The sequence below is a fragment of the Athalia rosae genome, chromosome 2 (assembly GCF_917208135.1).
Source record: "Athalia rosae chromosome 2, iyAthRosa1.1, whole genome shotgun sequence".
In the NCBI taxonomy this organism is placed as follows: Eukaryota; Metazoa; Arthropoda; class Insecta; order Hymenoptera; family Athaliidae; genus Athalia; species Athalia rosae.
In genome coordinates this window covers 8,396,999-8,421,295 of record NC_064027.1, presented here as the reverse complement: position 1 = coordinate 8,421,295, position 24,297 = coordinate 8,396,999, and the positions used below count along the sequence as shown (strand labels likewise).

General features: G+C 39.8%; 5 protein-coding genes across 10 annotated transcripts in view; 3 read left to right on the top strand and 2 right to left on the bottom strand.

Annotated features, from left to right (window-relative positions):
* Nucleotides 1–44: 44 nt before the first annotated feature.
* On the bottom strand, nucleotides 45–4,065 carry LOC105683045. 5 transcript variants are annotated; one of them, XM_020850959.2, is made up of 4 exons: nucleotides 3,963–4,065; nucleotides 2,938–3,194; nucleotides 2,744–2,827; nucleotides 45–2,458 (listed from the first exon to the last, which is right to left on the bottom strand). In XM_020850959.2, the coding sequence occupies exons 2-4, from the start codon at nucleotides 2,968–2,970 to the stop codon at nucleotides 2,258–2,260; spliced, it is 318 nt and encodes a 105-aa protein (XP_020706618.1). In that variant the 5' UTR covers nucleotides 2,971–3,194; nucleotides 3,963–4,065; the 3' UTR covers nucleotides 45–2,257. The 5 variants fall into 5 exon arrangements, with proteins under 5 accessions (XP_020706618.1, XP_012250765.1, XP_020706621.1 ...); XM_012395342.3 differs by lacking the exon at nucleotides 3,963–4,065 and adding an exon at nucleotides 3,284–3,855; XM_020850962.2 differs by lacking the exon at nucleotides 3,963–4,065 and adding an exon at nucleotides 3,339–3,855.
* A 1,087-nt stretch (nucleotides 4,066–5,152) lies between these two features.
* Nucleotides 5,153–7,066, top strand: LOC105683100 (alpha-tocopherol transfer protein-like). The gene is made up of 4 exons (XM_012395452.3): nucleotides 5,153–5,352; nucleotides 5,784–6,076; nucleotides 6,206–6,569; nucleotides 6,664–7,066. The coding sequence occupies exons 2-4, from the start codon at nucleotides 5,793–5,795 to the stop codon at nucleotides 6,916–6,918; spliced, it is 903 nt and encodes a 300-aa protein (XP_012250875.1). The 5' UTR covers nucleotides 5,153–5,352; nucleotides 5,784–5,792; the 3' UTR covers nucleotides 6,919–7,066.
* Nucleotides 7,067–7,620: 554 nt separating this feature from the next.
* LOC105683239 (dysbindin-A) lies at nucleotides 7,621–9,328 on the top strand. The gene is made up of 5 exons (XM_012395701.3): nucleotides 7,621–7,868; nucleotides 8,063–8,352; nucleotides 8,459–8,614; nucleotides 8,676–8,816; nucleotides 8,892–9,328. Exons 1-5 carry the CDS (start codon nucleotides 7,813–7,815, stop codon nucleotides 8,981–8,983), a joined length of 735 nt encoding a protein of 244 aa, XP_012251124.1. The 5' UTR covers nucleotides 7,621–7,812; the 3' UTR covers nucleotides 8,984–9,328.
* Nucleotides 9,329–9,505: 177 nt separating this feature from the next.
* On the top strand, nucleotides 9,506–12,024 carry LOC105684892. 2 transcript variants are annotated; one of them, XM_020851191.2, is made up of 3 exons: nucleotides 9,506–9,915; nucleotides 10,036–10,330; nucleotides 10,448–12,024. In XM_020851191.2, the coding sequence occupies exons 2-3, from the start codon at nucleotides 10,040–10,042 to the stop codon at nucleotides 11,072–11,074; spliced, it is 918 nt and encodes a 305-aa protein (XP_020706850.2). In that variant the 5' UTR covers nucleotides 9,506–9,915; nucleotides 10,036–10,039; the 3' UTR covers nucleotides 11,075–12,024. The 2 variants fall into 2 exon arrangements, with proteins under 2 accessions (XP_020706850.2, XP_012254021.2); XM_012398598.3 differs by having other exon boundaries at nucleotides 9,510–9,923.
* Nucleotides 12,025–12,130: 106 nt separating this feature from the next.
* Nucleotides 12,131–24,297, bottom strand: part of LOC105693973 (cadherin-related tumor suppressor) — an 88,763-nt gene continuing 76,596 nt past the window's right edge. The window contains exons 8-20 of the mRNA XM_048650378.1: nucleotides 22,041–22,221; nucleotides 21,263–21,947; nucleotides 20,830–21,174; nucleotides 20,428–20,757; nucleotides 18,106–20,337; nucleotides 17,744–18,020; nucleotides 17,375–17,656; nucleotides 16,987–17,291; nucleotides 16,627–16,892; nucleotides 16,078–16,521; nucleotides 15,624–15,990; nucleotides 15,294–15,512; nucleotides 12,131–15,146 (exon numbers count right to left, since the gene is read on the bottom strand). Coding sequence (XP_048506335.1) covers nucleotides 13,119–15,146; nucleotides 15,294–15,512; nucleotides 15,624–15,990; nucleotides 16,078–16,521; nucleotides 16,627–16,892; nucleotides 16,987–17,291; nucleotides 17,375–17,656; nucleotides 17,744–18,020; nucleotides 18,106–20,337; nucleotides 20,428–20,757; nucleotides 20,830–21,174; nucleotides 21,263–21,947; nucleotides 22,041–22,221 — 7,961 coding nt within the window. The 3' untranslated portion in view covers nucleotides 12,131–13,118. The remainder of the gene's footprint in view (nucleotides 15,147–15,293; nucleotides 15,513–15,623; nucleotides 15,991–16,077; nucleotides 16,522–16,626; nucleotides 16,893–16,986; nucleotides 17,292–17,374; nucleotides 17,657–17,743; nucleotides 18,021–18,105; nucleotides 20,338–20,427; nucleotides 20,758–20,829; nucleotides 21,175–21,262; nucleotides 21,948–22,040; nucleotides 22,222–24,297) is intronic.

Genomic DNA, 24,297 nt, shown 5'->3' with positions numbered 1-24,297 from the left:
GACTTTCAACATACATAGGAGGTATGATAAATTAATTCAGCACATAGATAACAGCATATTTTTTAATAATATCGTAAATATCTATAAAGATACAGATTCTGTGTGGTTCCACGAATATTAAACGTATATTGAAATGTTGAGCAATCACAATTACAATACTGTAATTTAGTGTCGTTATTACAATTGGGTGATTCAACAATCCTTGAACTATACTACCTATCAAAATCGAAGGGTTACTACGAGATGGCTGGACCTTCTTGGGGTGGCCCTTTTATTTTTTTCAGTAGTATATTTCATTAGACATAACTAGATGAAATAAAATACATTATTTTAGATACGTATCATGAAAAGAAGAATGAAATAATGTGTTGTGCGCAGATAAACTGTAACAGATTTATTCGCAAGAAGATACATTTCCTAAGATGTCATCAACTACGAATATTGCACAATAAAGATGGGCAATCAATATCCTCATTTCTATAGTTATCAGATAGGATGTTTAAACACCAAAGGCTACCATGTGATATGTAGACTAGACTAATGCAGATTTTTCAAATCTACTTAATGTAGACACGATACATTATTCTAATTGACCAAAAGTTTGGCACATTTTGAATGTGTTGCAGACCATTCTTTACTTATAATTAGTATTTTCTCGATGCTTGGTAGGCTGGGTGAAAAACGTATTTTTTAAACCGAAAATGAATGTCAAAAAACTATCAAAATTAATAATCATCGAAAACTGTATACTCAAGTAATACCGAATTATAGAAAAAATATAAATTAGGTATGAGAACACAAATTAGCTACGTGGAAAAGAAAGAGCTTGAGTGAGTGGTAAAACTAAGGATTAAGGATTGATTCTAGTAGCCAGAAATTTCATTATATGGTGCCCATTAATTTCACTCTTGTAAACTATCACTACTCCCATGGGAAGACCGTTAGCTATATCATAGATTTGCTACATCTAGTATGTTAATACAGTAATACATGTATATAATTAGATTAATATACTTGAAAATAAATAACGTTATTCTTACTACAGTAATAGATAATTGGTATTCGGTATATAAGTAGTAGGTAATTGTAGAACATAGTACACACAGCCTTTCAAATGCGTACCGATGTTTTAAGGCAATATCAATTTTATATTTTATCTCTGCTCAAAATGAAAGTTTGTAACTTTTATTAGATTTCCTAAATTGGCACAATTAAATTTGTTAGTGAGATTATTTGATGTGCAATTCAATTTAACTTGTTTTGATCGTTTAGTTGAGAGACTAGGTTTGGTTATCATTATAAATAGATCCACAGCAGACACCATAGCTATTTGGAACAGGGTGCTCAGATCCATATATTTAAGTTAAAATACTGTATGGGTGGCTAAAAATGTAATATAGAAATCGATTGGAAGTAATTTTGTGTAGCATTGGCATAAAGCTAACAATAAATGAATGGATTTAAAACAATAATCAGGCATTTCAACAATGTGACATACCCGAAGAATGCTTATAATCATACAGAAACAACAACTCGGATTCACTTTACCCATTCAGTACCTATAATGTAACAAGGTCTGATAAGAGGAGTTATTGCAATGAAATTACTGCCTGGAGCTTGTGTTAAAATTGAATGAACCAATCATAAAAATGGACATGGACTACCGAACATAATAAACAAACCGGCGAAATTTTTCCATGTTTGCCGATGATAATGGAATAACTAGCCACAGCACAGTATTGCATATTCCATTTGGAATGTTTTAAGACACAAAGATGCTCACCATTGGGCGAAAATTTTGGGAAACCCAGTTAATAATTATCAGAAGTTTGATGCTACATATTTTTTGTAAGTATATAGGATCTATTTTCGATCGAAATGTCGTGAAAATATACCAACTTTAAGATGTTCTTTTAAATCTCACTGGTTGTATTTTATCAAGTTCAAAAAAATTATCCACTGTGATTGGCCCCAACACCACAAATAAAAAGTACATATTAAATGTATTATTTGTCAAATATGAAAGGGATTCCACTTGATCCGAAGCGTACAAAAATCAACCAGCAAGACATAGAAGTATCTATGATGGTAACAGGTAAGGACGATCTTCTGATATTTTGTAGCCTTTCATTTCCTCATATAATTTTGAGGCTAGTTATGGAATTGAATATTGTTTTAAAATACAATCATAATGATCTTTAGAATGAAAAATCAAGTGACTTGTAGGATTCAATTTTATCAGCAGCTACTTCCAGTTTTACTTTAGCTGTGGGGTTGGCTTTTGACCTAATATTTTATCACGTAAAATATTAAAATGACCTTGGACCTGAGAAAGCTGCATTTTCAACGAATCGGCCAGCTGCTTTTGAAGCTGTTGGACTTCTAGGATGTCACGGCGTAACGTTTGATATTCCTCCTTTACCTGAGTCACTGAACGCAAGAGTCTGAGCACAGATACCTAAGTAAAATCCATCGAAATATGAACGCACGTTGTTGTGAGAATATGTATAATTTTAATAGTTTATCTAATACTCAAAAAGGGTCACTACCCTTGATGACCTAAAAAATTATACATGTGCCATATTGCAGAACCCCCAGAGTTCATGTTTACTAAATATTCCTTCTGATTTGGAAATCAGAAAATCTAAACAACGAAATTATAACGTTCACTCGTTCACATGATTTTTATTGTTTGATACTTTTACCTTTCATGCAACGTGAGAATATAGTGTGTGTCTAATACCTCGTTGTCCGGGTCTTGACATTCTTTCTCAAACGTCTCAATTTGCCATGTGATCATATCCAATTTTCCATTAGCCTCTCGCACCTGAAGATATTTTAGTTATCGAACAAATTGTTTAATCCCGGCGTTGACTGAAGAATATCCTTCAGTCAATGATCCCGGTAATTTATGGTAACATTCGGAGGTTAACTTACGCTTTGCTCGAGATTAACAATAGCGGAATTCATTGAGTACCAGTGATTTCAAGGCTCGAAAATTGTAACTAAAAACCTTAGGCTATCGGTAAAACTTTAGTAATGATTTTTAAATTCTCCTCGGTTCATTGATTGCGACGTGCAATCAAGTCCGTTGAAAGCGTTGAAAGCTCGGTCGAACACTGAAGACTTTTCAAAAGAACTTGTAACCAATCCTGCTAGATGGGAGGGCAGCAGTCTGGCAGAGAGCAGAGATCCTGCAACAAAAAATTACTAGAATTTCATATTCACAGCGTTTTTAGGGGTTCAAAATGTATAAAATGAATTATAAAATTTGAAATCATACCCCTCACGCCTCTCACACCAAGCTACCTGTTATGAATGATTGATTAAAAAAGCACAAAAAAATAGACCGGTGCTCGACATTTGGCCACTTTTCTGCACCCTTAGAGGATTATTCTCGAACGGTACTCACCAAATGGTCCATCATCTTTAGTCGGAAATTCAAAATTGGGTCACTTGAAAAAATATTCTCTTTGCGACTGACCCTCAAACGCTACGAACGCACCATAGCATGAGACTTTCATAATTCTGAATAGGAAAAATATACAATCTTATACGCCCTCGAGGACGGCATGTGTATAACATTAATTATACTTGATGTTTTATAACGTATAATGCATCATATAGGAATACGATGCAAGAAGTACCTAAACTGTCACAAACAAGTAATTATCGTAATGTACTATAATTAAGAGAATAAAGAGTTGATATATTTTTGTATCACGCAACAAAACGTTCCTACTTGATTTACCTAACTTTGTTATTATTAAGTGCATTTTAAATGCCGATCAAACATCACTTTTGCGATAATAATTGCACCAGGTGCTACTGCAGGGTACTAAGGAAAATCATAAATTCAAGTATCAGTGAAATCGGCTGAACACCATTTGGAACTTTGTTTAATTCAATACTTGTAATTTCAATCCAAATGAGTAAAAAATATTCATAATGCCATATATTACCATAAATATTTGGATATCTATGACACTACGATCCGTATGAGAGTTCTCCGATGTAAAATGTGGGGTGACTATATTGCCTATGATATTGCTGTAGTGCAAGACAAGTATTGTCTGCGGTTATTCAAATTTTAAAAAAGGCACCATGCAGAGGTTCACTTGCATCGTCACGACCCTCAGAGACTCACGATAATACTTACATCATACCTATACGCATTCCATAAGTTGCCGACGTTTAGATAGCCTGCACTTATAACAATGCGTTGCATCTTTCTGCAACCGCAGCACACGATCCGTGCAGTACGCAAACAAACGATTTGCAATATTGCAATTCAGTCCTAAATCTACAGATCAAAGTACACTTACACAATATTTTATACGCTATTATGGAACGAAAATGTCATGAACACCTGCCGTCACGCAATCAACAAACATTCATTTTCTTTCATCTTTTTTGTCACGATCCCATCATACCTCTTTATTATTAACGATAACGACGAAGCAACAACTGATTCCTCAGTAATAATCGAACGTCCTCATGCGCATATAATTAGGTATTATCTTATAATCCCTTAACCATTTTACATTGAGAATTTTATAATCTCAACTGACGCGTTGCTTCGATTTATCATATCAATTTTTGGAGCTCTCTTTTTTCCATACAGACCTCGTCAAGTTCCTCGTCTGTATAATAAATGACACGGAAATTGGATGTCGCTTTGCACGTGTTCAATATAAAGTTCAGCGGGCGAGGAGGTTCAAGGTGAAGATGAATAGCATACACTAAACATGCAGACCCTATTCGTACGTAAAATACAACGTTGAAGATACGCAAGGTGGGGAATGTTCGCGCCCTCGCAAGTAGGAAATCACTTGGCTATTGCAGATTGTCGATCAAATTAAATAAGGTTTGAATGAAATCGTCTCCACAGTATATTTTGTGAAAATATGAGTTATTCAATTTTCATATATTCATTCAAAAGAAAAGTTATATAACTTCGTTTATACGTTTTAACCGTCAAGGTAGAATTCTAATATATAGAGAACTGCAGAGAATCTGCAGAACACACCAATTGGCAGGATCTTAATCAGATATAATTTGGCAGGTAGCAATTTACAATACAAGTAGCCATCATAATATCCCTACTTTTAAATTCACACGCGAGTGTTTAAGCTTGAAGTTATTATACTTCTCAACGGGATAAGGTGGCAGTCTTTTGCAAAACCTCTTGAAGAATGGTTGATGCAAAAAAGTCTCTTTCGACGCTATCGCACCAGAATAATTAATTCGCTACGCCATAAAAATCTTTACAATATATTCTACTTTCAAGTTTTAGTGGTACTATACCTACGCAGTGTTAACTGTTTAATATTTTAAATCCTGCGCTCTTTTGTGAGTACATGAATTACATCATTTAATTTTACTTATGGCACGATAATATCAAGACTACAATTTTTTGTTTCAAAATCGCAATAGCCAAAAGAAGAATTTTTAATGTGGTGATTGTACGTAAAATGTTGAAGTTAAAATTTTGAAATTGATCTATTATTATAATCGGTTTGTATTTTACTGACGACATATTATTTTCTGGACCACATAGCGAATGCATGCTAGAATCCAGAGGATGACGAACCCATCCAATAGATAATTAGACACTTTTATTCCTAAGCTTTATCTAGATTTGTGTTTTTTTTTTTTTTTCTCTTCGTTTATTCCACCGTTATAATTATTCAACAATTTCAAACTAATTCGTAGAACGAGAATTCAAAATACCAAGAAAATATACGTAAGCGAGATTGTCCTAACAGAATGACGAATTTCAGGATTCCATCATGGCTTTGGTGAAGATGGTCACCGTTGAAGAAGAGATGAAAAGAAATCCGGAACTTAAGGAAGCCGATTTAGCATTGCTCCGAGAATGGCTCAAGAAACAGCCGCATCTACCACCTTTGTCAGATTCCGAATTGGTATTGTTCCTCCACAGCAACTATTACCGCATGGAGCCAACGAAAACGACCATCGACACATTCTTTACCGTACACACTCACGTTCCAGAATTTTTCTCAAATGTCGACCCATTAGGCTCCAAGGACGTTCGAGCAATCATGAAAGTTGTGTGAGTACATGTTGAACTCTAAAAGTTCATATTTAACTAAATCTGAAATTATTCCAGCCTTTTGATTTAAATCTCATGAAAATGCAAATAACCCTTATACAATGATTCATTGAGCATTTTTCGTAACAGATGCCAGTTTCCGCTGCCCGGAAAAACGCCAGAGGGGTACACCGTAATATACGCAAAAGTCACGGACAGCGAGCCTTCCCACTACGTGTTTTCTGAGGCTGTCAAGCTCTTGGGCATGATCACAGAATTGCTCCTTTGGAGTGAAGGCACCTGCCCGGGGCAGATTATTCTCGTTGACATGGATGGTGTCGTATTCGGTCATATGGCCCGCCTGAGTCCTATGACGATAAAAAAGTACTTTTACTATCTTCAAGAAGCTCTTCCGGTCCGAGTAAAGGGCTTGCATTTCATGAACACGGTTCCGTTTATGGATGTTATTCTGAACATGATAAAGCCTTTCATGAAAAAGGAACTCATGGATGTGGTACCTATGACTAAATTTCTTGCATTTTGTTGCGATGGCATACACATAACACATAATACAAACGGAAATTGACCATACACCTACCATTTTACAGCTCGTTCTGCACAGCAACAAGGATAGTTTGAATCAGAAAATCCCGCTTGAGATCTTGCCAAACGAAGCAGGCGGTGAAGCTGGCACGTTGAAAGATCTATGGGCCGCTCAAGTGAAGATTCTTGAGAATCACCGCGCTTGGTTCCAGGAACAGGAATCGCGCAAGGTCAACGAAGCTTTACGACCCGGCAAAGCGAAGAACGCTGCTGATCTTTTTGGGGTCGAAGGAAGCTTCAAAAAACTGGACATCGACTAGTATTATACCAGAACTATTCGACTCCACAGATACATGATTACGCAATGTGTATCTGCATTGATTAATTCATGATTTCAATTGTTAGTAGGTATAGGTATCGTACAAATTAAGTTGCTGCGAATGAATAAAAAATCAATATTCCGACTAATGTGTCTAAAACTTTGATAATTGTAATGAATACAGGGGCAATCTGTTCGGGAGTCGCAGTGGGAAAACATCATAAATCTATCGAATCCTAGATTCGCGTGCTGATACATAGCAGAATGTTCATGCTATAATGTACATTAGAATTGTGAATGTTAGTATAGTGTTCGACCAAAATATAGAATTAAATAGTTCGAAATGTGAATCGTTCTACAGATATAATGTCAGAGAATGGAAAAATTTGACAAAATCTAACCTTGAGCTCCTCTTCCCTTCTGAATTGCTCACACCTATGGATATGGTGTCAAATTTCACGGGACGTGGGTGGGTGTGAGTTTTTTTTCAAATTTGTCGCACATATTCATCGTATTCACAACGGAACTTGCTGTTTCTAGAGATTCCCTGTATGTTGTGCAAACGTCAGGATCATAATAATATTTCGCGCCAAGCAGAACATTCAAAATTTGAACTTTGCGAAGGATTGTCGATTACGTCAAATCGCACTTCGACTTCAAGTCTCGCAGCAGGGACTCTGCCGCTTGATTGGCGTTTCATTTCTCGAACCTCGGGGCGCTTGATAACTCTGGCATTGGTAATTGTAATACTGTTATGAGATAACCTACCAAGGTAAATCAGTTTCCTGACAGTTCGTTTGACATGTATAAACAATAAACACCGTAATTATTTTCAAGTCATTCAACATATGACAAACGATCGTGTTCGAAAGCACAGTGAAGACAATTGCGTGAAATGTTTGGATCATTACGAAATAAATTTCAAACTGTCCAAGATGGGATTTCTGCTAGGTATTTAAAATTACATATGTCAAATAATTTATCTGCCTCTCACTGATTGTGAGTATCGATTATACATTAGTCAATTACTTATCTTGATACACAAACTGAATCCCACAAAACAGAGCCATCCATATGGCTAACCACATAAACATTCGAAATCATGCTCCTTGAATCACATATTACTTGGGTGTCTTTTTGTTTAGCATCAGAGGCTTGACAACAAGTGAGAATACCAAATCCAAGAAGCCGGTCAATATAAGGAATGTAAATTACGATGCAGGAGCGGATCTTTTATTCCATTATCAAGTAGAGTGGAATGAATTACATGATCTTACTGAACAAAATGCTGGCAATGCCCAAGTGATTGATTCTTTGGTTGCATCAATCCACGAAAGGCTAGAACAAGAATGGAATAGCGTTATACGTCTAAACAATACGTTGGCATCGGTGCCAAAAATAAATAATGATATTCAAAATCTAATGGATCAGATAGGTGCGTAAACTGATGGTGTATTAACTGTCCAACTTGACAACCAAATGTTCAAGGAGTAGTTTGTACTTGTAAACATTTCAAATCATCTTAAAACTGACTGGTTCAGGTTCATTGCAAGAGTTATTTGAAGAAGTTGAAGGGGCTATTTTCGATTTGGAGGATCTAAACGAGACACTTGAGCTACAGAGTAGCCAATTGGATCATCGACTCCAGTTGGCACTTTACAAAGAAAAAAAGCTGTTTGAGCTGGAGTCTGTTAGAGGTAATATTTCAATGGCTTTGTGCAATATCTTGCTTTTGACCACATTATCTTTGGCTTCCAGCAAAGTTGGCTACTGATCATTCGAATCGAGTTTTGCTGCATGAATTGAAGCAGCAAAAAACATTGAAAGAAAGACAAGAAACTTTTGGAGAAGCCTTTAAACAAGAGATGCAGGAGTATAAAGCTACCGGATCTGTCCCTAGTCAGTACCTTGTAAATGTGCAAGTCTGGCACATTTCAAGGTGAAAGAGTAATCACGTTTATTTCATATTTGTAGAGTTACCAAACTTTCACCCAGTGCAGTCACTAGATGAGGTGGAATTGGATGATACTGATTCTGCTGATCTGGATGAATTTCTACAGTCCTGAGGTACATGAACCAAACCTCACGTACCAGTGAGGCTTCATAATACTGATGCATCTATTCCAGGAGGAAAAAAGAAGAGAGACACGAATATGGCACATGCCTAGACAAAGAAGTTCATAACCAAAATATTTTAAATTAGTTCATCACCGAAAATGTGTATTATAAATAATGTATCGAAAAATTTGGTACGTATTTGAGTAAGGCAAAATCTAATCGATGTATATTGAAATTGATACTAGGTAATTGTAAGAGCGTACGTAAGCATTATAAATGTATGACGTATATAAGTAGAACATATCAGTCAACCATAAATATAAAAAGATAATAAGTATATCTATAATATGAAACCTCGTTAAATCTTACTACTTTATTATTCTTCAGTCAACGTAACGTTTTATAAGAATCGTGTGGAATGTGAAGATGAATATGCTGAATTTAAGCTCCCGCCTGCTTCTGCTACTCTTAGAGGTAGGATGAGCGTAGAACATGCGCCATGCATATCGTCACGCCGATGTCTTTCTAACTCTTAACCAATAGGATTAGCTGGGATTAACCACATGCGGGTAGGAAACAGTAGCAGAGAAATTTGGCTGCTAGTGCTACTGAAATGTGTTCAGTGGTTAGTGCTTTTGCGTACCTCTGGAACTGAGGTTTTTATGAGTTTTTAGATGTAACGTAGCGTTGGTCGTAGGTAGCGTAGGGTGTATGTATAGGTGCGCGATGTCTCAATTTGCGGCTTCTGTCAGACGCCACTAGTTGTTTCATAGGTTAAATACAGTATACTCGATAACTCGAGCAGTGGAATTGTTTGCATGGTTACGCGAGTTTGCATGATGTAGCGTGTGCTGAACAATGCCACATACTTAGCCACCGACAAAAAAGAAGAATTAATAGTTACAGAGGCTCAAAAAAATTGATTGTCGCTATTTTCTCAGTAAGAAGGTATTATTTTCATCTAATAATCATTTGCGGTATTATGAATTTCGGATTTGGATGAGATTTGAAAATGATTTCAATGATTTTGAAGTGCTATATAGATGTGACCATTTTTCAGTATAATGAGCGCGAAGACGTTAGCCTCGCTTGCTGAAGAATATTTCTACAACATCAACCCTTTGGCACAACGTATCGGTGAAGATGTTGCTGCTACTAAAGACGCTTATGAGGGATTATGGAGTACTTTGAGCCTGGCTGAGCGAAATCAAGCTATTGACGAAACAATAATTCAGCCTGAAGTAGCACTAAAATATACAGTAAAAAAATCTGAACGTAATAGGGATGGACCTGATAGTTATCCGAAGTTACGCATCCAAACTGGAATGAAATATATGGTCGATGATACTGGATCGGTGAGTTATACATTCAATGTTATTTGGGGTATCATGGTGTCAGTCAAGATCGTCATCAGTATTCTGAGATCGAACTGCCCTTTAAGATAAATTTGTTGGCTTGTTTTTGGTTCCCAGACATTACGCTGGCGGGATGAACATTCTGCACCGTTTTCTCTAATGACACAATCTCAAATGAATTTAAACATATTTGATTCATGCGACGAGACAAAATGCAAACCTTTAACTAATCACATCGGTGATTCCCCTCACTTTACAAGTCCATTGAAAGTGCAAAAAGACGATATTATGCGTAATGATAATTACAATCTTACAAATGAGAGAACTGTTAATCAAATCATTTGTCATCAAACTGACGGGTTTACCGAAAAATCTTACATTGCTAATGAACGAGATATTCTACTCAACAGTCGAGTAGACAAAGATAACTCTGAAAGTATTTTTTCTAAACTTATTGGCAAAACATCGCTGTTGAAAATCCAAAATAGTCTAGACAGTGACGATACTGAATGTTTAGTATCACAAAAAAGTCTATTGATCAAGTCCTGTCAAATAACACCCCAAAATATGGATAAGAACCAAATGAATATTAACTTAACTTCTTCTGCAAAGTCAAAGACTAATGAAATAGATGAGTCAACTGCACTCCTAGAAACACCTAGCTCTTATAGCAGTTTTCAATCATCTCAACTCCAAGATGATGGCATACCAAAGACTGGCTTTGAATTTTTGGACAATTGGTAATTATTCAATACATTCCGTTTTAAAAGCATTCTCAGTGTATTGTTTCTATGGATTAGTCACACATGCATTTCATATGTCACCTCATTTTAATTGTTATTAAAGTTTGTAACACTGGGAAATAATTCTGAATACGATAGATCCTATTGGATGAAGTATAATGCAGGTCTCTCAGCTTACAGCAAATATGATTTCATTGCATAATAATAAAAATACAAAATGGTTGTGGTAGTAAAACCCCCATACTGATTATGATATTAAAGACTCATTTATCAAGTTAAAAGCCGTTACTTTTCGAGTATTCGTCCAAAATTGTTACCATTCATCAAATGGAATCAATTCGAATAAGTCTTCATGATTTTTATATGCATTTTGTACAAAAATCCATGGGTTTTCAACATGTACCTATATGATCCTGAGTTGTTCAGAATTTTTCTGAATCTTGTGCCATATATGTGTTTTGTCTATCACTAATTTTGCCTGGAATGTTAAATATGATATATTCAATGAATTTAGAACTACTACTTACGTAGTTATAATTAGATATGTATTAGTGTGAGTGTACCTGTATTTTGCGTTTTTGCTGTATGAATGATAGAATCGCGAATAAGCCGTGCTGGTGATAAGATTCCTACATTTTTTTTCTAGCTATTAGGAACATTAAGTTTACTGGGTACAGTAAGATATATGTCCAATACTCAAAGTATTAATTTATTCAGAAATCAATCATGTGCTCCAATGATTGAACATACTCTGGTTTGAAGGGACTAAATTTTTCATTCAAGTGTAGAACTATATGGTTTTGTGACTTGAGACAATATTTCCCATACTTTGAATGCTCAAAATATTTTACGAAACATCGCTTGTAAATAAATACCACAGCTAGTATTTTTTTCTATACTTCCTGAACTTTGATTTTTGCAAATACTTATGAATAAACATATCTTCATGAATTGATGGTGAAAGTATTTTTTATCTGATATTCATAATGAGCATGCACAAGATACGATATTTTTTTTTTGTCATTACTGTAGGAAGGAATTCATGAACACGTTCAGGTAATAAATTTAATATTTATTACAAATGTCGCAGATACCATTCATCGATTTTTATACATTCACTCAATATTTTTACAGAACACAATCCCACTCATACTATATTTACAAAACAAGTATCATAATTTACATTCATTGAAACATTGTTGAAAATTATTTCGTCATAGCTATATTACATAAAATATATAAAATCAGTCTGGCAGTTTGAACAAAATATTTTTCGTTATTGTTGTGCAAGAGCGCTGTTATGGCTAGGATTGCAACAATGGCAGTTTCCAGATTTTTGTAAGGAATATGAGAATTCGCCGCTTTCTCAATGGCGAGTATTTTGTTCACAATAGTATTATTACACAACTTTGAGTCATCAAGACGAATATTGAGGCCGATAACATTTGTCAGCTTTGAATTTTAAAATGATGACATTTATTCCTAAATTAGCTCTAGAATTAATCGTCAGAAACTTTGAATTTTTCAAACATAGAACAAAACCATTCATACATTTCCTTCAACAGCTTTGTTCAATTGATCAATTTGTAATTGATTTTAAATACGTTTCTAAAAATCATACACCCTGATACAAGGTGATGAAAATCATGAACTATGATTAACAAGCTACTTTGTTTCGAAACTAATATATTTAAATATCTTCTCTTAGAGAGTCCTATAGAACATTGTATGGCAAGATGTTCAGCATCACGGTATCTTATCACTGTGATTGGTATTTCGAATGTAAGTTTACAGATATATGGTGCACCATTAATTATCACTGTGACATTGGATTAATTACAACATGTTTTTACTCCATTTTCTGGAACAGTCTTCTGTTTTTATCAGATTCCCAACTGTCCTATACATTGTTTTACGTTCAAATAATGACTGTTTTTCTTCGTTTTGTAATCTTAATTATCCACAATGTTATAGTTAATCCACTTTAGGACAAAAGTTATTTTCGTCCAACTACATTAGTTTATTCTATTATTTGAAATGTCACTTTAGACATACTCTTCAGAAGGTTTGGGTATACTAGCTGGCAATCTGAGTGTGCTAGGTACCCGACTGGCACTATCCGGCAATTCAGCAATGTCTATAAAAACGCCAACTAAACTTTCAAAGTTTGGACCCCAGTTTAACAAATAATCCCAGCTTAAAGCTGTGTTAGCTGATGGTGAGCCGTTATTTGTTGGCCTGTACAACCCTCCCATGTGTGTTGAGAGATCGTCGTCTGAAGCTACTAATGTACTTAGGGAGCCTCTGAATGAACTATCAAAGCCATCGTAATTTACATTGGGTGGGAGGGGAGGCTTCGAAGATTGTGAGGATTCTGCGGGTCTTGGTGGAACTTCTTCGTTGTCAGGTTTACTGAATAAATTGTCTGATCTTTTATCTCCAACTAATGAGTTATTGTCGTATTCTATTTCAGAACAGGTAAAACTATCATTTCCACTTTCATCTGTGGTTGAGGAGTTTCGTCTTTCTAATCTCTCTGGTGGGGGTGTATGTCGTCTATGAAGATGTAAGGGACCATGAGTTGGGGGACCTCTTGCTTCACTCGATGAGCTGACCGCATCCAAGGTAGATACTAAACTTGAAGTCCGTGGTCTTGAGTTTAATCTCTCAATTTCTTCGGCCGTTAACCCCATAGGGCCTGACGAAACATTATTGACATTTTCATTATTCGACTGGGGAGCCTTTCGACTCGCAGTTGAGCCTGATAATTGACTCATTATTGGAGAATTCAGACTCCTTTCACTGTTTGAGTTCAAGGCATCCTTTCCAACTCCACCAGACGAAGAGGTTGTTGCTAGTAAAGCACTCTGTAAGGGTTTGCCACTAATATCATGTAGCGTGAGTATTCTTGGCTGTTGCGCAGACAGTTCACTACTTGGTGATAACCTGGCCAGTGGAGTGCTCTGTAGTAATTTTGGGGCTGGTCCAGGAGGCTGACCAACAGCTGGTGGTGGCATTGCCCTTGGTGGAAAAGGCCCCGTGTGTCTGTGTTGTTGTCCTGTATGTTTATGATGATTGGCGTAGCTGCCGATTGGTGGTGGAGTCGCCTTGTATTTACGCATTCCATCACGATATCCTTTGTAGTGATAAACTATATCAATATCACTAGGCGCGATGGAACTAGCATTTTCAAGATCGTAATGTTCAGGCATTTCTGGTTCTGGATTATGCTCATGGGAGTGTAATGAGCTTTGTGTTGGTGGTGGTAGCGGAGGATGTTCATCTCGAATTGGAGGTGATTTTGTCACCTCTCTTTCAATGATATCTGGTCTCTGTGACCTATGTTCTGATGTGTTTATCTCACGTTCTTTGTATTTCTTGGAAATAAGTTCTGGACCCATGTGTCCAACTCCACGTAGATCAGATGTGTCTGATATATAAGTATTTTCGTGTCTGGACATCATGCTGTCACTCCCAGGTCCTACTAAAGCATTGCCTGCCATGATGGTATTATTGCTCTTGTTCACTCCAGAAGGAGCTGTTTTTTCTTTACTTTGCCGTCGTAGTCTGAAAACCACAAAGCTGACCAATATGGCAACTAATAAGATAACGAAAAACACGATGACCAGTGTGATGCCAATGCTCAATGGGTCTGGTGCCGCTGCTGCACTTATTCCTATAGGACCCCGGCAACTCAGGCCTACTTTTCCATGATAAATAACGTCTTTGAAAACGGACCCAGACCCATTGAAAGGTTGTATTTCGTTGTTTATCGAAAAGTTTGCTAGGCATCCTTCAAAGCTTTTTGGAACCGAATCATGAGCATAGTAAAGGTCTTGCTGTACTCCACCAATGGACAGAACAGATAGATATGGGTCCAAGAAGTCATGAACGCCAGCTGAATCCAGTTCATCACCGGTCAAAACCCCATCAATTAGCAGTCTAAGACCACGCGAGTAAGCATGTAGAGTTAAATTATGCCAACGTCCATCAGCCAAGCCACCTTCAATCGAACCTGTCATGTTTACTGGAGAGCCCAACAGCGATGAATAAGTCAATTGTCCTCTGCGTAGCTGCAATAGAGATAACAAGTTGATGTTATTACATTATCTCTTTAATATGAGGTATTTAATTTTCAAAACAAGCAGGCTAATTCCAGTCTAAACTGAAGCAATTTTATATAACATCGTAAAACTTATGCATCAGATATGGCAGTCTACCTCAATAGCTGTAAAATGTTTGTTGGTAGCGGCATAAATTAGAATTCCATCTGCCCGCACAGTTCGAAACATCAATCCGATTGTCTTAGGAGGGGCTGGAGTCATAGTTAATAGACTACTCTCTTCATTTGTTTCCCTAGTCACCCGATTTCTATGCCACAATGTCGATCCTCCATACAGATATTCCAAAAGCTGCATTCTTTTGTGCTTTTCCGAGACCTGGATATTTGTGAACTGTTAGTACGTATTCGGGACATCACACAATATGCTTTACTCAATACGAAAAATTCTCGAACTTAGATTTCAATCAGCTTATTCATGTTTTTTCACCTTGAATTCGATGTATCCGCCATCGCTCAAGTTAACAGGCTCAAGAGCACCCAGGCAATTCGGTGCAGTAAATTTGTCACATTGACAGACTGCTTGATGCCACTTGTCATAACATTTTCCATTGAGACCACACGCTGAAAAGTCGTCTTTACCCCTAGCACAGGGGCTTCGTTCAGACCTTCCACAAGTTGCCTTCACCCCTCGTGATGATGTGGGATTGGTAAGATTCAAAGCTCTTCCATTGATGGAAACTGAATGAACACAGCCAACGAGGTCATCTGAATGCACTTGACCCGGCCGTTCTAGGACGGGGTCAGCGTTTGCTAACCCACCCAGCATAAGTGGATTGTTGTGAAAGTTCAAAGTTCTGAAAGAAGACATTTACAGATATTATTATTCCTAAATTCTGTAAGAAGTTGAGCAATCAAAGAATTTGATTTATTGGCAAACCAACCCAGTAGGGCCGATATCATCGGCATAGCAAGTAACGTCTCCAGGTCTGCAATCTTCGCACAAGTCACCATGTTCTCTGCAATTCGAAACGCTCAACGAAACAACTCTTCCATTCCTGGTAGCTGTGACTTTTCGCCATTCGCCGTCCGCTAATGGTTCACCTGCCCTGATTGTGACCGATGTAATGGCACTTCTGGCTCCACCATACGAGAACACGGCTCTTCCATTTACCAATTCCAATGCTACAAAATCAGAACGCCCACCGGTTTGCGGACCATAGTTGTATAAAAGCAGCGCGTTGGGTTTTGTTGTTGCGAATACAATAGTGATGTCATTCGTATTAGCATCCAATGTTGGAAATGCCATGTACGACAGTTCTTCAAAACCAAAACTTGAACGCTCACAATGGCGACCGTAACGTCCCTCTGGACAACTGCATCGGTATCTAGAAATTATATACATGAGTTATTGTCCGGGACTGAGGAGCTAGTACAACATATTCTGCGAAGTGAGCACTGATCTGCGGAAGAAATTCAGTTAAAAATCTTACCCAGGCTTCTGTCCAACGCAGAGACCTCCATGCAGGCAAGGATTCGGTCTACATGAATCAGTGACGGCCTCACAGTGATTTCCTCTATACCCTGCTCGGCAGAGACAAAAGAAACTGGAGCCATCCGGACTTTCTCTACACGATCCACCGTTTCTGCAAGGATTACTCGCACAAGCATCACCCCGTTCAAGTTCACACAATTTACCCTCTCGACCCAGAGAACAGGTGCAATGAAAGTCGTAACCAAGGCGGCGACATTGTCCACCCTATTAGAAGAACGATAAAAAGTAGTGTGATTCCGTAATAAGGATAATACTCTTCTTGTGTGATACGAGATGTATTTTGAATGAAGATATTTACCAGTAAGCACGGGTTCGGTGAACATGGATCTTGTCGTCGCTCACATCTGTCGCCAGTGAATCCATCAGGACATCTACAAATCATTTCATGCTGAACTTTTGGGGATGTCAGGATCAGAGTTTGGCTATCGGTCATTCTAGTATCTTCGTAGACGACTAATTGATCACTGCAAGCGCCTCCATTTTCACATGCCATTTGCTCGCAAGGTGAATAACCAACGGTGATCATTGCTTCTTGGAGAAGAGTTCGTATTTCATCCCGTTTCCGAGATAGCAGCTCTATCACTTCAGATTTTGAATGGTATCCTGCAAACGAAGGGTTTATTGAGTGTGATTCCATCCTGACTTGGGCACACACCTCATCCGATTTATTGTAATTAGAGACTTACCCTGTGGTGATTTGATGGCTAAGGAAATATCTAAATCGGAATTATTTTCCACGATACTGTAGATCGTCAGCGTATCCCCAACGTCCATCTCAGTCTGCAGTAAATCTACCAGAGCCCGATAATATTGGGCCAGGAATTTCATAGCGCTGACTCGTGCAATACGCAAAGTCACAGTATTCTCCACTGTTACATTTGTGAAAGTCAGGAATTCAACCGTCACCTTTGATAGCACATCGGGATGTCTACCGTCGTTACCAGAGACGCTTAAAGAATATCCCAAACCTGCGAATCATCGTGATTTTTATCATGTTATCGCTAAACACCACAAATGAGAGCCTTCTGATCAGCTATTAATTACACACAACTCACCTGGTGTAATTTTGTTGGTGTGCAGATCACATCCTGTTGGAATACTGAGAACACCAGAGTTGGCACCATGCAATATCTTGCATGTATAATCACCAGTAGTGTCTGGATCATTTGGATGAACATTGGCAATTTTTCCTAAAGGAGCCTGACCATTGAACGAATGGACCATTACATGAACGGAACGTGGAGTAGATGGGCTGTCGTTTTGATCCAAAACGATTACCGTTATCGTATGCTCATTATGCATTCGTGGAAATCCAGAATCTTCTACGTCAACCTGTTTCATGGAATTTAAAATGCAGGCTACTGACTTCTCTGTTCATTCCTCGATATTTCAATAAACAGACTAAATTTGGACTTACCACCAGATCTAATTGAGGTGTGAGCTCCCTATCCAGACTTCTGGTCGTCTTCAGTACACCAGAATGTTTGTCCAACTGAACCAAATCTTTCTGCTTACCACCGACTAGTCTGTATGAGAATGGTGCTCCGTTCGGCGGCAAGTCTGGATCCATGGCACTCAGAGTCATGATACTGGTTCCAGCGGGTTCATTTTCGCTAATGTATCCTGTTACTTCTGGAGGATCGAAAATCGGCCCATTGTCGTTCACATCCAAGAGTTCTATGTTTACCGTTGCTGTGCCAGTCTGCGGCGGTGAACCCGTATCAATAGCTCCAACAATCAGTTCGTAATTCGGTACTGTTTCTCGGTCCAACAGTTTCGCAGTTTCGATGTCACCAGTCTGTGGATCGACTTTGAAGACTTGGCCAATGTTTCCCCCGATTATAGAATAAGAGAATTGATTATTTTGGGGGCGCACATCTTTGTCCACAGCTCGTACAGTCAGAATCCGTGTTCCCAGTGCAGCACCTTCAGAAGAGCTGGCTTCGTAGAGATTTTGAAGAAACTCGGGCGGATCATTACCGTCTTGAATCGAGATGATAACTTGTCCTTCGTCCGTGTCATTTCCACGTATTCCACCCGCATTTTTGGCCATTACTGCCAATACAACCCTGTTCTGTGTTTCGCGGTCTAGTCGCCTCGAGACACTGATAATACCGGTTTCGGGACCAATACTGAACCCACGATCATTCGAAGAACCAACGAAAAGATAATAGACTCGTCCGTCTTCTCCAGAGTCCTGATCAGTAGCTTGTACCAATCCTACAGATGTCCCAACTTCCGCACTCTCCGAAACATCCATGTGAAATACTGGCTGAATAAACTTTGGATAAAATTCATTCACACCCGTGATATGCACAACAACTGTAGTAAAGCCAACCATCTGGGGATTCGAGTCTGGATTGGCAGCAACGATATCCAACGAATATTCATTAGCTTCTTCGTAATCAAAACTTATCTTGGACAAAATGACACCAGAATCTTGCTGAATTTCAAAATGTTCCTTGCCACTCCCACCAAGAATTCTGTACTGGATGATTGCATACTTCGGCGAGTCTATATCGGTCGCTGTGACTTTATGAACAAGAGTATGGGGCGGTGAATTTTCAGGTAAATATGCTTCGTAAGAAGTTTGATTGAAGACTGGTGGATTGTCGTTGATGTCGGTCAGAGTCACAGTCAGCGTAGCCGTAGCCTGTTTTGGTTCGAAGCCTAAATCCGTAGCTGTGATATTAAGACGATATTCTTGCACCGTATCGTAATCTAACGGTTCCAGGATGGTGACTGCGCCTGTAATTGAATGAACAGAAAACTCCTTGCGTTCGTTCCCAGCAGATATTTTGTAGCGCACCAAGCCATTTGGACCATCGTCTCCATCCGCGGCACTCACAGTTAGAATCGTAGAGTTTATTGGTTCGTTTTCTGGCACAATCACTTGATAACTAAGCGCGGTGAAAGTTGGAGGGTGACGATTTTCCCCGGTTATTACAAGGGTCAATGTGACTTCATCTTTTTGGGGCGGAACTCCCTTATCCACCGCCTTAACATTAAGGATGAATGTCGTTCCAACCGACAAATTCGCTAAAGATTTACTAACTACGACCCATCCGCTCGCCTGGTTAACGGTGAAATATGTGCTACCGTTCCCATTGATCAATATATATTCGATTTCAGCGTTCACTCCGAAATCAGCCTCGTCTTTAGCCTCGAGCATAACCACCCTTTTGCCGACTGGATATCCCTCCGGCACAGGTGACAGATACGACCGTTGTTCAAATTTGGGTGCATTGTTGTTTGCGTCGACGACACTCACTGATATAACAACTTTTGATGACATAGGTGGTTTTCCATTATCGGTAGCAACGACTGTTAATGAATAAAAGTTCTCGGGCGACGATTCCTGCTGTGTGTGTTTGTACTTCAGCGTTCTTTTACTGAATATATCTCCCGTGGCAGGGTCTACTGTGAATAGATCGGAAGGTTGCAGTAGGCTATACGATATTACGGAGTTGGGACCTTGCTTGTCATGATCGGTTGCCACCGCTTGGCCAACATGTGCCACCCGATGCTGCAATTCCGGAAAATGGAAATAGTAGGATTCTTCGTCAAATTCCGGAGCATTATCGTTTTGGTCCTGTATCGTTATTGTTAGGGATGTCTCCTGGCGCCATGCACCATCCACAGCAACCACCTGTAATTCAGAAATCGTCGGCACTTTTGTACAACCGTTTCAAGCACGGCTTAAAACGTGAATAACATGTTTCGAGAGAAAAATTCTTACCTTCAAAAGATATTCATCCTGTTCTTCTCGGTCGAGATGTCCAGCAACTGTTACGTTTCCGCTTAGTGCGTCAATGGAAAACTTCCCTCCCGGATTATCTGTGAAACTGTACGTGGCATTCGCATTCTGACCAATATCCTGGTCAGAACTAGTGACCCGTATCACAAATGACCCGAGATCCGCGTTCTCTGTCACGTTCACGCTGAACAAACGGGTGAAAATCGGAGGGTTGTCATTCTTATCGAGTAGAGTAACCAGTACCGTTGCCGATCCCGTCAGTTGTGGTTCACCCTGATCTCGAGCCTCGACGATCAACTCGTACGAAGGGATCTGATCAAAAAATTAAATTACGAAAATCCTTTGCAAACAGACGGATGTGTTTGAATCTAGTTTTTTTCATACCTCTTCTCGATCCAATTTTGCGTTTGTATAAATTTCTCCACTGTTTTCATCGATGACAAAAGATTCCTCGAAGTCATCGACAAGGTGATAGGTGACTTGGCCATTTTCACCGGAGTCAGCGTCTCTGGCAGAAATTTTCGTCACAAACAAAGGTGGATACTCTTCCTCGAGGACGGTGGCGTTGTAGATAGCTACTTCCATGAGCGGGGCATTGTCGTTAGCATCGGTAACATTCACGAGAAGTTGAACAACGCTGCGAAGGGCCGGTGTATCCGAATCTCTGACTTCCACCCAAGCCTCGTAGTGAGGGGCCGTTTCGTAATCGAAGCCAGAAGCAACTAAAACCTGCATCAAGTTTGCGATTAATATTCCAGATAATCTTTTGCAATTATTTATGGAGCGGAAAAACATTTTCCGTTATTCGCAATCATACCTCTCCGGTGTGTGGTTCGATTCTGAGTGCATCTCCAACGTTCCCACCAGCCATTCCGAATATCAAATTGCTAGCTGTTCCAATTTTCGGAGTGGATGCGCTGAGTCTTACGATGACTCTTCCTTCGGGCACGTCTTCCGGTAAAGTGAATCGGGTGTTGACCGTTGATCTGAAACTGGGAAACAGTTGCTTTCCCCACAGATGAATGACGAGGTCCGCGGTAACAGATTTTGGTTCCACTCCACAATCGGTCGCTTGAATTTGAAGCTGGTAGGTCGTTTCGCCACCGGCTAATTCTTGCGTTGCTTTGATAACACCGCTGTGAGGGTCGATGTTGAAACGTCCCAAATCTTCGCCTTGCAGTTTGTAGACTATCCGGGAATTTTCACCTTCGTCGTCATCTACCGCTTTCGCTCCGAAAACGAAGTCACCCGGTTTGGTGGCGTCGGGAACGTACGCGGTGTACCTCGGACTGGAAAATCTCGGGGCATTGTCATTCAGATCTTTGACCAGAATCGTCAGATTAACCGCAGCAGCCCTCGGCTCTGTGGGACTCGAATCTTGGGCAACCAGTGTCAAATGATAAACGGGGGTCTGTTCTCGGTCAAGCCGTTCCAAGGTAGTTACTTCGCCGGTTTCCGGATCCACGGCGAATCGTTCGGCCTTCTCACCCAACAGACTGTACCTGGTATATCGAAAACAACGGCGTTTATTGAGAGTTGCGGGGGTGGCGCGCGGATTCGTAAACACGAGTGAACGAATGGTCTTGTTAACTCACCGAATCCGAGCATTGGGGCCTTCGTCTTTGTCAGTCGCTGACGGTTTGGCGACCCAGGCTCCGGCTGGTAAGTTTTCGGTTACAGAAGCTTGGTATCCTTGTCTGGCGAATTCGGGGCTGTGATCGTTTACGTCGAGAACTACAACCTTGACGATCCCAGAGCCGGTGAGCGGAGGAGAACCTGAAATCAAGAGATTAGGGTGAGGTATACGAAATAATAAAAAAAAATAACAATTTCGTTGATTACATGCGGTGGTGGTAGGAAACAGAAGTTGATATTTCAGTAATGATCTCCGTTGCAATTATAATTGTTTCCCTTTGACTATCGCGCGCCAGCTGAGAATCTCATCGTCGTAAAAGACCTAAAATATGTCCCTCAGTTTATACCTTCATTCCAGACACGTTATATGATGTCGTGTGTAAGAACTTGTCGAATTTTTTTCTCCCTTTTCGGACACCAGGTATATCGCGCGGATGCCTCGCTAGATATGTGTGTGTGTGTGTGTGTATACGATATCGGTGTATCGGTGCTCGGCTCGAGCATAGTGGTCGCGGGATAGAGCGCGATCGTACAGGTATGTATGTATGGTCATAATCCAGAATGAGTTAGTGCCTTGCCTAACAACGATAGACAGACCGAGAGAAAGAGAGAGACGGGGACTCACGCGCGAGGAGGCGAGAACCGCGAGAACGAGAGGCCGAAGGAACGGGTGGAGGCAAGCAACCGAGTGGGAGATCGGGAGGGACCCGGGGAACGAGGAAGATGGAGAAACGAAGGCAATCCTCTCGGAAGAAGAGAAATAAAGAAGGAGACGGCAGGTACCGCTTGGCGTGGCGCGGACCATGTCCATACTCATGGAGTTGGATCACAGCGGGGAGTTGTTATAAGTTCCCATAGAAAGTTGACAAAGTGCTGTCCGTTGCCTAACTTAAGTACGTACTTTACGGCTCGCGTCCGTTAGTGGCACTGCATCTACATATTTTGGAAAATTAATAGGGTACGGCTAGCGGGTTGGTATTAAATAACGAGGAATTTAAAAAAAAAAATTTTATTTATTTATTTTTGTTTTCGAGCCAAAATCTTTATATTCACCGCGTTTCGTTCTTATTATTATATTGCTATACCATAACAAAAATATCTCCCTCGTCCACAAGAATTTTCAAGGAGAGATCTATCCGATCTGCAACCGGCCTCAAGTGACTTATTCAATTTCATAACACACCGTATACCATGTCGAGGTATTCCGTGCGGTATATCCCGCGTGTGAATCTATAAGGTTAATTGCCTATGCAGGAGATTTCAATTCATATATAGATATATGGACGCTCGGGCCGGTACACGAACGCGGCGTAGCGTAGCAGCGGTCGAGGCACCTTGCGCATGCGGAAGACATCAATATCTGATCGATGAGTAGAGCCAACGTGCAACTGATGACGACTACCATTGCAATAAATCGAATAAATAATGACTCCGCGGCATCCTCGGCACGTGGTAGTGTCTCTGCGCAAATTCCTAGTCTATCATGGAGCGCGAGTCGCGAGTTCCAACTCCGGTATTGCTGGCGAGGGAACAGGATAATGTCCCTTATCGACTTTGTCCGTTCCTTCATTCGTTCCGTCGTTCTTAAGGCCGAGCTGCTCTTCAATTAAGTAAACGAGCTCCGACCGAGTCAGTCACCGCGTCCGTTGCAGAAGTTGATCGGCAAGATTGTCGTTCGCCTAGGCATGTGTATATCATTTTATGTATACCGATTCTCGTTTGAAATATTAACTCCGATATCGCTGTATATAGTCGTCGGGGTAGCATTTTAATTACACGACGAAAGGAACGGAACGGTCGATCGTTCATCGGGGCGTGAGCCGCATCTGCTTCTTCCGAATCGTTTGGCAACGGGGAAATTTCTCGGTTCACACGCTGGCGCCACCTGATTCCTTTCTGTACCGTACTTCCCCAACGTCCGCTACCTGCGCGCATCAAATATGCCAGGAGCGCTTTTTATAGCCGGTTCGATCGATGGGATAAACAAATCATCTATTTTCATATTTCTAAATCGACACGGCGTGAAACATCCCGGCAATTTGGTGCCAACAACGGCGAATGATCGGGGGGGGGGAGGAACTGAACAACCCATGTTCCACCGTACAGCGCGCATCGCCGCAAGACTCGCTCGCAGTGGTGTATGAAGTCTTCAAACTGTAGAAATACCGGGATAACAAAAGTTGTCGGGCATGCCCTTCCGCGCGATTCGCTTCGGGT

What these genes read in the sequence shown, in the direction of transcription:
- LOC105683045 (XM_020850959.2), bottom strand. Translation starts at nt 2,970, where the DNA reads ATGAATTCCGCTATTGTTAATCTCGAGCAAAGC. An exon ending in TTGTTAATCTCGAGCAAAGC is followed by an intron (nt 2,828 to 2,937) that starts GTAAGTTAACCT and finishes AAATATCTTCAG; the next exon opens with GTGCGAGAGGCTAATGGAAA. An exon ending in GTCAAGACCCGGACAACGAG is followed by an intron (nt 2,459 to 2,743) that starts GTATTAGACACA and finishes GATTTTACTTAG; the next exon opens with GTATCTGTGCTCAGACTCTT.
- LOC105683100 (XM_012395452.3), top strand. Translation starts at nt 5,793, where the DNA reads ATGGCTTTGGTGAAGATGGTCACCGTTGAAGAAGAGATGAAAAGAAAT. An exon ending in CGAGCAATCATGAAAGTTGT is followed by an intron (nt 6,077 to 6,205) that starts GTGAGTACATGT and finishes TTTTCGTAACAG; the next exon opens with ATGCCAGTTTCCGCTGCCCG. An exon ending in AAAAGGAACTCATGGATGTG is followed by an intron (nt 6,570 to 6,663) that starts GTACCTATGACT and finishes ACCATTTTACAG; the next exon opens with CTCGTTCTGCACAGCAACAA.
- LOC105683239 (XM_012395701.3), top strand. Translation starts at nt 7,813, where the DNA reads ATGTTTGGATCATTACGAAATAAATTTCAAACTGTCCAAGATGGGATT. An exon ending in AAATCTAATGGATCAGATAG is followed by an intron (nt 8,353 to 8,458) that starts GTGCGTAAACTG and finishes TGACTGGTTCAG; the next exon opens with GTTCATTGCAAGAGTTATTT. An exon ending in TGAGCTGGAGTCTGTTAGAG is followed by an intron (nt 8,615 to 8,675) that starts GTAATATTTCAA and finishes TTTGGCTTCCAG; the next exon opens with CAAAGTTGGCTACTGATCAT.
- LOC105684892 (XM_020851191.2), top strand. Translation starts at nt 10,040, where the DNA reads ATGAGCGCGAAGACGTTAGCCTCGCTTGCTGAAGAATATTTCTACAAC. An exon ending in TGGTCGATGATACTGGATCG is followed by an intron (nt 10,331 to 10,447) that starts GTGAGTTATACA and finishes TTTGGTTCCCAG; the next exon opens with ACATTACGCTGGCGGGATGA.